The sequence below is a fragment of the Montipora capricornis genome, chromosome 9, assembly GCF_036669925.1.
Source record: "Montipora capricornis isolate CH-2021 chromosome 9, ASM3666992v2, whole genome shotgun sequence".
NCBI lineage: Eukaryota > Metazoa > Cnidaria > Anthozoa > Scleractinia > Acroporidae > Montipora > Montipora capricornis.
The window spans coordinates 21,533,819-21,546,318 of NC_090891.1; the positions used below are offsets into that span (position 1 = coordinate 21,533,819).

General features: G+C 39.7%; 1 protein-coding gene across 1 annotated transcript in view; it reads right to left on the reverse strand.

The window, feature by feature from the left end:
* LOC138016687 (sushi, von Willebrand factor type A, EGF and pentraxin domain-containing protein 1-like) overlaps positions 1 to 12,500 on the reverse strand; it is a 98,862-nt gene that overhangs the window by 9,380 nt on the left and 76,982 nt on the right. The window contains exons 24-32 of the mRNA XM_068863876.1: positions 11,334 to 11,453; positions 10,662 to 10,784; positions 8,350 to 8,526; positions 6,914 to 7,108; positions 5,585 to 5,776; positions 5,042 to 5,218; positions 3,317 to 3,490; positions 2,044 to 2,217; positions 1 to 194 (exon numbers count right to left, since the gene is read on the reverse strand). The exon at positions 1 to 194 is cut by the window's left edge and continues 142 nt beyond it. Coding sequence (XP_068719977.1) covers positions 1 to 194; positions 2,044 to 2,217; positions 3,317 to 3,490; positions 5,042 to 5,218; positions 5,585 to 5,776; positions 6,914 to 7,108; positions 8,350 to 8,526; positions 10,662 to 10,784; positions 11,334 to 11,453 — 1,526 coding nt within the window. The remainder of the gene's footprint in view (positions 195 to 2,043; positions 2,218 to 3,316; positions 3,491 to 5,041; positions 5,219 to 5,584; positions 5,777 to 6,913; positions 7,109 to 8,349; positions 8,527 to 10,661; positions 10,785 to 11,333; positions 11,454 to 12,500) is intronic.

Sequence of the window (12,500 nt, forward strand, 5' to 3'; positions counted from 1 at the left end):
ATGACTTGTATCGTAAATAATCACGAAATCGTGACCACTCTGTGTTTTGAATGCAGAAAAGTCCAGTCTAACTTTCTTGTTAACCGGAACTTGTATCTGCCACGTGCAGTATTCGTTGTCGCCGTAATTGGCAGGGTAGCTTGGTGACGTCACTACTCCATTTGGACCATTTAGGAACGTTCCACAGTTTGTAACTGTAAAAATGAAGGTTTCGTTTTTAATGTTCTCAGAATTAAGTGCTATATATAATCAGGAAATTGACGTGGATAAGAACTTTACGGATAATTACTGAAACACTGACGCCAGGGGCACGTTTCTTGAAGCAATGACTTTTCGGGCCCGAAAAGTCATTCGTGAAACTGTCATCGCTTTGTTTCAAAACACTGGTCTTTTCAGTATGTTTTCAAGATAACTAAAAGCAGAATGACTGAGAAAATTGATGACTTGAAACCTTTTTCCCGTCTTACAATATTGGATACAGTTAGCTTCACGTTCACGGCAGACGGCAAACGTGAAGCTGAAGTTTGCGTTTTGCCAAAGATCAAAGAAATTGGTTTGATTTTAGCTCCTATTTTGCCTGTTAAATGAAAATGCCGCGCACCTTCTAAAAAGAGAAAGAAAAGCAACAGCCTACCGTTTCACGTTTCCTGCTTCACGGAAACGCGATGCTAAATCTCTCTACTGAGGGAATTGTGACACACGAGAAATTTCGAGACAATTTGGGAGTCAGACGGGCTCAAGGATCGTCTTAATCTTTGTTTCGGCGAATCATTAGGGAGCTTAAGCAACGACAACGGCGACCGCAACGAGAACGCCATGTTAAAATGACAAGGGTGTGGTAGTTCTTCAAAAAATGACACTCGTCGGAACGGCGCGTAATTTAGGGGAGAAAATGACAATTTATCCTAAGTGCTGACGTTCTTCATAAAGCCTCAAATTTGGTTATTTCACGTCGTTGTTTTGCTGACGACAGCAAAGAAATGGACAAAAGTGAAAAACGCACGTCCAAGGCGTGCAAAGGCTATTTTTTTGCCCACTAAATATGCAAATTTGTAACGTACTTGTAGCCCGTCGCCGTTGCTTAAAAGGGCTCGAAAGGGTTTTAACACTTAGAAGACCCCCTCTTTAGATCAAATGACGCTACAACACTGTATCACGAAACAGCAAGGTTATGGTACCATATACAACACCGATTATTTCCAAACAAGATGTGATCATTGCTCATATCTAAAAAAACGAATTTGCTGACCCCCCTTTTTTCTTTTTTATTGCTGAAAAATAATTAGAAGGCCACGATGAAAGTTTCGGCAAATTCTGTCCAGCACATTAGAGCCACCTTACAAAATCACAGAATTAAGGTGGCTCTGAACCAGCTCAACAGAATTTTTTTAAACTTTGAAGAAAGTTTCACCTTACCCTTCTGATTACTTTTCAGAAATAAAAAAAAATGGGGTTCACCGAGTTCGTTTTTGAGATATAAGCAACTAAAGACAAAATAAAGACTGTATCTTGTTCAGGAATAATTTGTGTTTCATTTGGTACCACAATATTGCTAATACATGGTACAACGTTGTGGTGCCGATCTTTCTAATAAGAGCGTCCCTTGGAAGCTTTAAAGCTGGTTTGAGCCACCTTAAGCTCCCTATTGACTGGCATTTTACAACGTCGCGATGTTGGTGCCTTCAACAAAATAACTCCCCTAACCCTTCCTCTAACAGGTGGTTTGAAACCAATCTCTAGAGGCAGAAACAACAATAGTGTGATGTACAACTGCGGGTGGACGAACAAAAGGCGTAAGGGAGAGATCTATTGCTTTCGTCCACCAATACTTAGATAAAAATTAGCTTTGCTTTTGCTCCAGACATGGCGACGATGACGTAACAAGGCTGTTGTTACCTGTCAATGAATAACTGTGGTCACGTGGACACCAATATGGCCGCCGTAATGTCAATTGTGAAAAGAGAATAGTCTCTTAGTAAAACCTTTTATTTTCCTTTCAGAGATAAACAGCGCACTGTTGTGACCAATTTTGTCGCTACTTACTTTGACAGGTTGGTTGAGAGCCGGTCCACGAGCCATCCGCTTGACACGTTCTGGTTAGATCTCCAACAAGTTTGTAGCCCGGATCACACTCCAGGAGGACAGAACTCTGGTAAGTAAAGATGTCCCCGTATCTGACGCCATTGGCAGGTATACCTGGATCACCACAGCTGACAACTGAAAATTGTATACGTGGAAATAAAGAGAGGAGTTTTAATATTTTCATACCCTTGTTTTGAGTTTTGTTTGTCATTTACTCGTTGCCCGTCTTTTGCGTAATTTACCGCTGAGAACCGTGGGTGCGTTTATTATTTGATCTCGCTGTTCGGCCATCTTTTGAACAAGTTTGAGTATGTAAAAAAATCGCTTAACTTCTCAACCACTCAAATTAGCTGTAGGAGATTGCTACCGACGAGCACAAGCTGTCTTTCTGAAATGCGAGTGGCCGGGGGATACTTGATTTACCAGGGTTAACGAATTTTAGTCCCAGAAGTAAAGCAGACCAATTGCCACTTGAACCACTTTTAGTGTCTAAGAACTAATGACCTATCGGTCTCGTTATCTTAGCGTAAATAAGAAACAAATGAGGGTTTGTTTCAGGGAAAATTTTCAATAACCGAGTGTTACTTCAAACTACCAAGTAAAGTTTATTTTAAACAATTATTGTGTGTCCAGAAATGTGCGCAATTAGTTGCACGTTGACTTCAATAAGCATTACGAAGTGTTCCCTCGGTCTTCTCCCCAAGTTCAACATCACTCGCTTTAAGTAATACAGGCAATAAAAGACCCATGTTCATCAAAAAGATATTGCTCGCTTGTGTTGTTGTTTTGAAATAGTGCCAGCGTTTTGATTGGGTACTTGTCGGTGATTTTCGAATTTTAAGGTCACAAAGTGTCTTCTAAACGCTGATCCTCAAGTGAAGAGAAACAACTATATTTACCTCAAGTGCACCTAAAAATAACGCTGACCCTAACATGGACTTCACTGCTGGAAAATAAGTGGCAAATGCTTAGACTTAAAGGGATACTTCGTTTTGGATATCAAAATTAGGCGTGTACCTGATTGCTTCAGTTGCATATTAGCCAGTATCAAAACTACCATAATACTCTTTGTTTGTCCCTCCAAAATTGTGCATACGCGTTGCTTTTATTTCCTCTTGTGGACATACAATGGTCCCAAGAGACCTGAAAACCATGCTTATGCAAAATTTTGGAGGGACAAACAGAGAGTATCATTGTATTTTTGAGACTGGCTAATTGTTCCGGAAAACCTTACTGTGACATGTCGGCTGAGTTCCAGTCCACAATCCATTGTCCTGACACGTTCGAATATCAGATCCTTGTAATGTATAACCAACGTTGCACTCGAATTTGATAGAGTTGCCATATTGGTAGGAGCTTGAATTCTTATTGCCATTTGTAGGGACACCTGGATTGCCACAAGAACGCTCTGTGCAGAACAAATAACTCTGATTACGTTCTTGGATCTATTCTTCTTGATCGTCAAATGATAAGAGCTCATTATTTTAAGAGTATTTACAAATAAGAAGTATTTTCTTTGGATATAATTTGAATGTGAGATCAAAGAGCCCCTACAAATATTATTTTTAGATAGATAGATCGATAGATAGATAGATAGATAGATAGATAGGTGCCAGAATTAAGGTAGCTCAAGCCAGTTTCAACACTTTCAAGAGAACTTGTCATTAGAAGGATTGAAAGTACAACACTTTATCACCTGTTATAGTGAAACATCAGTTGTTGCTGAACAAAATGCAGTCATTTCAGTCACGTAACAAGTTACCATGGCAACAGGAAAGCCTTGAAAAAACACCCTATATTTTGGCTTTAGTTGCTCATTTCCGAGCAGGCCAAGATAAAACTCTCTGCAAAGTTTAAAAAAAAAATTGTGGAGCGGATTCAGAGCTACCTTAAGTTTTCAATTATTTAACGTAGCTCTGAATCCGCTCCATAGAAATTTTTTAACATTTGCAGAAAGTTTCATTCTGGGATACTGATTACATTTCACAAATAAAAATTGACGGGCACCGAATTCGTTTTTGAGAAATGAGCAGCTAAAGCCAAAATATGGGGTGTTTTTACGGGGCTTTCCTGTTGCCAAGGTAACTTTTTACGTCACTACAATGACTGAATCTTTTTCAGCAATAATTGGTGTTTGATATGGTACCATAACATTGCTGTTAAGTGATAAACTGTTGTAATGTCAATCCTTCTAATAAGATAGTTTCTTTCAAGTGTTGAGAATGGTTTGAGGCACCTGAAGTATATGCAGTTATAATAATTCCGGAATAGTGTTACAATACTTCTATTGCTTAGAACTCATAATACATACGTAACATTGTAATATTAAATACTAAAATCTATAAGATAAAATTCCCTTTGTAAGTTGCACGTGGAGTCCGTCCATATCCGCATTGTTTTCTCAATTTTATATTTGACGAAGATAAATATAAGAATGTTCTTACCAACTGCCAAGTAGTACCAAGTAGGGTGGGGATGTGGTTAGTGAGCAATTAAGGAAAGCGTGATAGCTACGTTCGGTGATTGGCTCAAATAGCTCGCTATTCCATTTCAAACAATAAGATAGAAAGAAAAAAAAACAATCGTTTCTTTGTCGCTTTCGAATCCTCGTGCGCTGTGAATCAATCCAACCATTGTTCTTGCTGCGATTGGTAAGTGATTAGTCTGTTTGGATCAGTCTCGCCATGCGTGATCGACCATCACGCATAACGTAGACAGCGAGACATCACAAAACACAGTTGTACAAAATAAGGTTAATTGCAGCTCGGTTTCAAACGAATTGCGTAGTATTTATTAATTAGTAACCAGCTTTATTTGATTGTCATTGAAACAGCGATTGAATTAGCGCAAGAAAAGGTATATCGGTAGTTTTACATGTACTTTGAGCTAGATGATTGGAATATTCAAAACTCAAGGAGAGTATAGTTACTTCGAACTGAAATAAATATTGAACACATACCTAGACAAACCGGTTTGGTTCCACTCCATTGTCCATTGCCTTGACATGTCTGACTTCCCTCTCCCTCGAGATGATGGTTTGGTTTGCACGTGTACGTCACAATGGATTGGAAAGTGGTACCACTGGAAATGTCGCGGAAACCGCCATAGGGACTTCCAGGGTCATTACAGTCCACCACTAATAGTGCATGAAAACAGCCAATCAAAAGTTTCGATTTATTTATTCAAAACTCAGTTGTGAACTGAGGACAAAAGATTGTGCATGGCCACGGTTAAGTTAACATGAAGCGCGATGGCACTGTTCCCGCTTTTGTAGTTTCCAGAGTTTCATAACCAGTCCATCTATATGAAGTATGCTCAGACTAAGGGTGCTAACTGTTAATCCCGAGGAATTTTTTTTTGACAGTGTGCAACCCAGATTGTCTTAGGTTATTAAAATTGGGGTGATCAGTGCTGACAACTCGGCAAATGTAAGATCGCTTTTGAATTACGTGAGTCTCGCGCATGTGTCGACATAACTAGCACGAGGAAATTGAAAACTTACATTCGCAGGTAGGATCTACTTCGGTCCACTGTCCTCCACCTGCACCATTTGAGACACACGTTCTAAAGGATGAGCTGGACGGTACTAGATTGAAGCCATATTTGCAGGTGATACGGAGAGTAGCACCTAACTCGTAACGGAAACCTTGGACCTCTCCGTTCGTAGGTACAGGAACAGGACTACAGAAGGCAGCTGAAAATAAATTGTGAGGATGACAATCTTTGTTTCCATAAATGGAACTCTTGAGGTTCTTTTTATATCAAAAATCAAAAATTTTAACGTACATTATTTGAGAATAGGAGCTATTTGGGAGTTGCAAATGAACGCATGCGCAGTTGTAGACGTATGGGTGGTTAGTATCATAGTCATGAACAATTTGCCTGTTGTCGGAAGAGGAATGGGAATGGTCAAAAAGACCAAACTAGAGATAGCAGATCGAACATGTAAACCTCGCCAGAATCGCTGCACGCCACACGAGCTACGCGAGGAAAAGTCTCTGGAAAACGTTTCCTGAATGACGTTTTGTTACACGTACTGATTAGCTGAGGGTGATTTTAAATCACCGTAAGCTCATTTGCATATATCTTTTTGTCGGCCTAAGCTCGTCATGAGAGCTGGAAAAGGACGATATGAGAGATTCGGCCTTCTTTTTCGAAGATTAAAAGTAAGTAACATGTTCGATATGATTGTGCAGTCGAAGATAAATCCCAGGGAAGTTTTACGTCCATGAATATTTGCATTCTTGAGAGACATACATATACTTTTTTCTTTAATGAAGATCATTTCGTGTTACATTCGATAGCTTTGTGCAAAATTATCTGACAAAAAAGTCATTTACCCCTCCCATTATTGATGAAAATGCTTAATCATGGAGAAGAAAACTCACTGACGCAACCTGATCGTGATTAAAGCCCGCTTTACACTAGCACAAAAATCTGACTCGGTACTCCGGAATCTCGGTACCGTACCTATGTTTTTCGGGCACGGCATGTTAAATTTTTCGTGTCTAAACAGAACAAACAGAAGGCATACTGTTAGGCACCCATTTCATAAAACATAGGGGTGACAAGCACAACCCCGGAGGTGAGCTCGGCACTCCAAATATTGGTACGGTGCCGCTATTTTGGAGTGCTGCGCAGTTACTTTTGTACGTGTGTACAAGCGGTCTTAATGTTACTCAATGGAATCTTAGTGTGGAAACACTGAGGAGACGAAAGGTCTTCAAGGTTTTTACACTGACCCCAAAAGACCAAAGAGTAGACAACTACAAATCTTAAACTAAGCTTTAACAAAACCGATAAAAACACGTTATTAGCTCATGATACATACCAACACATCGTGGCTGTGTTCCGCTCCATGTTCCATCTTGCTGGCATGTCCTTGTGGCATCACCGTCGCCAGTCATTTCGTAGTTCGCATCACATGTGAAAGTCGCTGTGGTACCGAGAACGCTTCGGCCGCTATCAGCACCCGTGAGAACTCTCGTGGCGTGCTCCACTTGACCAATCTCCTCACAGAAAACACCTACGGAAGGCAGGTTGATTACAGAGCAATGATCAACTAGCTTACTCATCCAAAACTGCACCTACCAAGTGGCATGCCGAGTCTTGATAAACGTCACGAAGTGTTACTCATCTGGACAATTTAAGCAATTGTCCGCTCTTAAAGTAGACACCTGAAAAACTTTCGAGGTCTCTACTGTACGAGACAATTGCTCAAGGACGGTTCCTACTATTTCAAAGGTATTTTTTCGCAGTTTACTGAATATGCGGGAAAAGCTGATCTTAACAAGTGTTATTGGAATTGGGGGTAACCACGAAATTTTCGAAGACAATTAATCAATAATATTTGTAAAAAGCCTCAAAAGTTGTTGTGGACTCACTCGGCTGCGCCTTGTGAGTCCACAACATTTTGACCACTGTGATGACGAACATCGTTGCCGATAAGAGTACAGACAACGCTTAAGCACTTTCGATTTGTTAAATTTTCAACGACAGAGCGTTGGGGTTTGGTTTTACTTCTAGACTAGGGTTGTCTTTAGAGTTCATGTTTACCTGAGTAATAAAGAGTAAATCATGTTTTTAATGACACTTATTTCCGCATTTTTATATGCACAAGTAATATGGATGTGCGAAAGAAAGTTAAGAATGCTTTTTACCCTTATCAGCATCGGGTTGCATCTAATTCCGCACATTTCTGCGCATATCTCTGAGCTGAGATCTGTTTTAATAGTTTCATTCGATTCCATCTTTCCGGTAGGGGTTTTAAGCATAGTTGCGCCTGTCTTTTTATGGCAGCCATGATCTGTTGTCTGGTGCTCTCTTTTTTTTTTACGTGGCAGTTATCATTCCGCGAAGACACTAAACCCTCTTTTTACATCGAAACATAAAAAAAGTGTATTCTGTACCAATTGCATTTTGGTTAGCAATCAGATAAATCAGATATTAAAGTTTCATTTAAATCTGAGGCTAACAGTAACCGTCTTCGTCCAAAGAGACCGTTATTCTCAAGATCAGCACGGAATATGGAGGCCTCTAAAGCCAGTTGCCGCAGCTTAGGTCCACGTCTGTTACCATCGGAGACCGCTAGTGTTTAAAATTATGAGACTGCGCAGAAAAAAGGGAAGTCCATCATTAGCAGACGTCTTGCCAGACGTCGTTATTCTCGGTGATGGCCAATTAAAAGGATCGTGGACTCTCGGGGTTGAACATCCCCAGCAGCCAGATTGACTTATTCCCTATTTTCAATTGGTAGAAAACACTTACGAATACAGCTTGGTTCGCCTCCTGACCATTGGCCATCTGCTTGGCAATATCTACTGGTAGTATACGTGGCTTTGTAGCCGCTTTGACAGGTGTATGATGCAGTGCTCCCCATCACGAGTCCAGAACTTAATGCCACGTTACCGTTTGCTGGAGAGCTTAACGCAGGGCAGGATAAAGCTGTAATGAATAGGCAAGCACAAGGAATTGATTTGGTAAAAGCGGGAGGCCCAGAGAACTAGAAAAATATGAGCCATTACGCTAAAATATGATGCAAGTTTAGTTCTTTAAAACTGAGGGGAAAATTACAGTGCGAACAAAAAAGTTGAATCCAGTCAAAATATATAGAAAAATATCGAGTAAGATATTGTTCTTGCCACTCGAACATAAAATTCATATCTTCGAGCTAATGGGTAATTTTCTTTTTATTATATAGACAGGAGTGTTTTACAAACCATTTTTCTTTGTAACACCGAGCAAATTCTTGAAGCTCCCCGGCAGGAATTTCTTCAATTTTCGCATTTCTTCTTCACTTGCAAGGAACTCCTTGAATAATTTAAAGTTGTATGAAGTTTTATTGTACGCGTTAGCACTTTCCTGTTTCTCAGAGAAGGATTCAGAGAACCTCAGGAATCTAACGCTCGCCATTTTTTCACTGACTGTTTACACAAACAACCATGCAAAGGCGGGAAAAGACGTCATCAATATCCCTACAAGTGAGATATGGAAAATACACCACTCGGGTCCCGGATATAGTTTCGTATGAATTTTCCGAGCGGTGTATTTTTCAGTAAAACGCTACTGTCTATATAGTAATCAATTGTATGCCTTGTCCGAAGTCGATGAGACAAAATATTAGAGAGATTTAGCACTGCGTTTACAGCGAACGGCAAACGCCAGGCACACTTTTTCATTTGACCAAAGATCAAAGAAACATATTTGACTTTAGCTCGTTTTTTGCCTCTTACAAAAAAGCACCTCTCTTTAATGAATGATTACCCATACGGTTCTTGGCCCAATGGTTTGGTGTTCTGAATTGCAAGCGGGTGCTCTTGATACAAGTCATTATCTGAAAACCAACTAGATTTGTCTTTGGAGTTCCTCAAATTCAACTCCCATTCTCTTTGTAAATAGTCAGTCGGTAGCTTCCGGCAAATTGTTACTTCCCATACTCGAAAACGTAAGCTGCATGCAAGCTTGTTTTTTTTACTTTCAACGGCAAGTGCACGCAAGCTCTTTACTATCCAACCTCTTTCTCAGGGTCTCCAAAGAAACCCTGGGAACGAAGCTGTTTACTATCAACTTCTTTTAAGGGGGGTGGCACTTAATTACATAAAGACAATGGTTGCTAAGAAAGCTTTTTAGTCAAAGAGCCCTGCAAAAAGGTTCCATGGATGGTTCTATGAAATAACATTTTCAATAGATATGTGACATCACTTCAATCAGAACGTGCATGCGCAGCTAGTCCCAGTCCTTTGCCGTGCGTTTCAGTGTAAAACAGGTAAAAGCTCTCAGGAAACGAAAGGAAGAGGCACTTTTTTCACCGGATGGGAACTGTTCCATCATTTTTCGTAAACTGTAGCATGGAATTTCTATTGCGATAAAAAGTGGAACTGATATTTTGAAAAGTGTATCAATGGAGGGCCTTATGACGGCATAATTATTTTGAGAAATGATTTCTTTTAAAATCCATGCTACAGATTTTGTGCTAGAATGTTCTCACACTTTTGTGTTAAAAATTTGTGGAAAACATATTTAACTCGCTAAGTTTTTAGGCATTTACTGTTTTGGTCACGTGATTTACCAAATGTGGTTGTGATTTGAACAAGACAAAGAAATGTTAAATAGAAAACACTTGGCAAGAAAGGATAACCGTAGAGTTGAAGGAATTAGAGAAATGGCTATTTGAAGGATTCCAGGGCAACGGTTTGGTAGGTAAGAGCCATCCCCCTTAATCTCTCAGACCTTGTTCGCGAAAAGGTCATTTGAGGCTTTTTCGTCGCAGAAATTTTAGTAAATTTGAGAAAAAAGAATGCCAATTGCAAGCATAACCTTCAAAACATTTTGAGATTTCTGAAAGATTTTTTCAAAGTTAGTGTACCCTCTTTTTTCACTCGAAGTTGCAAACGTTTCCAAGCCTCAAATTTTAAACACATGTTTTTGCATTATGAATCAAGTTATAGGGTCTGGCTTCCCAGTCAAGATAACCCTTAATCAGAGAAAACCATCCTTACCAAAGAGAAAGAAGCCTTCACACCCTTCATTTTTTTTCTCATTTTGAACGAAATAATTTTGCCCTATGATGTTAGACTTACGGTCACAAGTCTTTTGGTCCGCTTTAAGAGAGTATCCTTGCCTACAAAGGCAGTAGAAGGATTGATATGTGTTGACACATGAATGCTCACAGCCTCCATTAGAATATGCACATTCATCTCGGTCTGAAGAAAAAAAGTATATATATATTTTAAAAACCTTGTATATAGATGTTATGACTAGCGTGAGGTCGGTACTGGGAAAATATTGGCGAGCTCCTTTTTTTGCAAGTTTATGCGCCAACCCGGAAAAGTTGCAGCGAAAGTTTTGGCTTCTAAATTGTTATGCTCAAATCGTTAGACTCAAGTTCACGGTGTTGTGTTCAACCTCCGCCAGCATTTGGTTGGCTTGTGTGTGGCTTTTCATCTCACGAGGCCAGCCTGAAGTAAGGCTTTTTTGCCAGGTGTTGAAACTTTCTCTAAGAGTTTCTTCCTATACCTCGTATATTGTCTTGGAGAAAACAATTCAAAACCGAAAACTACGTCTAGTTTACTTATAAATACCAGGGTAACTGAAAGAAAATTATTAACCAAAAAACGACAAGTCAATAATGTGCTGGACTGACCACTGTTATATTGATAAAATATATTACGTTGCTTTACGAGCTTTTTTTTGTGGGTGTGAAATACCACAATATAGTTTATAAACTTTAAAGTAAAACTCTCTGAAATCACCTTTGCAGCTTCTCCCAGATTCCAAATCCATACCACTTGGACAAGTGCAGGAAAAAGAACCAACTGAGTTGTGGCATGTGTGAGAACAGCCTCCGTTTGAATTTGAGCATTCGTCGATGTCTTGTGAAAGAAAGAAAGAAAGAAAGAAAGAAAGAAAGAAAGAAAGAAAGAAAGAAAGAAAGAAAGAAAGAAAGAAAGAAAGAAAGAAAGAGAGAGAGAGAGAGAGAGAGAGAGAGAGAGAGAAAGAAAGACAGAAATATAGGAAGGAAGAAAGGAAAGAGGGAAGCGAGATTAAATGTGAGATTTTCACAATATCCTCAGATTATTTCATAATCTTACATAATCTTCTTGATCGAAAGTGTCTTCTCGTTGGTTTTTATGAAGAACAGTGGAAAGCTTCTCTTATTGGTGCATTTATGTTAGCACGGGGTGTGGCTATGAGAACCCTACGGCGCATGTTTCCCAGAGCCTCGGGTCATGCGCAGACATAACATGCGAGCCTCTGGTGACGAAAATGATTTCTTGCATCCAACACTTCTTTTGCGCACGCTCAATACTTAACAATTAATCACTGAATGCGCATTGGAAATGGGTGGTAAATAGCCGACGAGGTGCGTAGCGCCGATTTGGCTATAATAACATAAGCGCGAATGGAATAATTGTTTTAGTATTCTGAACTGTTTTACTTACAGAACGACAGGATGTTATCTCCGTTTTTACAAAACGACCGACGCAATCTGTTTCCATATAAGGTCACTATGGCTGATAACCGAGATTGAGTGAGCCAATCAGAAAGCTAGAAATGCAATATCCGAGACTGAAAATTTCATAAATTGCATTGTTCAACAACACAATAAAGAATGGCTGCATTAGACCGATTTACGACAGGCCTGCAACTCCTATACGATTTTCGTGTACGTCAGAAAAAGTGTCGTAGCATTTTAAACCATGTTTTAAAACTGTGGCAATCATAAGTCATAGGCCTGTCGTAAGCTTGTCACATGCGCCAAAAATCGTACCGTGTAACTCCTGGAACTATATAATAGAATTTCTGTCAGGTCTGTGGAGACTGTACGTGCAAACAAATGAGCGAACACAACAAGGAAGATAAGAGCGAACGAACGCAAAAATATGAGAGTACGCAAAAGAACGAAAAAAAAAAGAGCA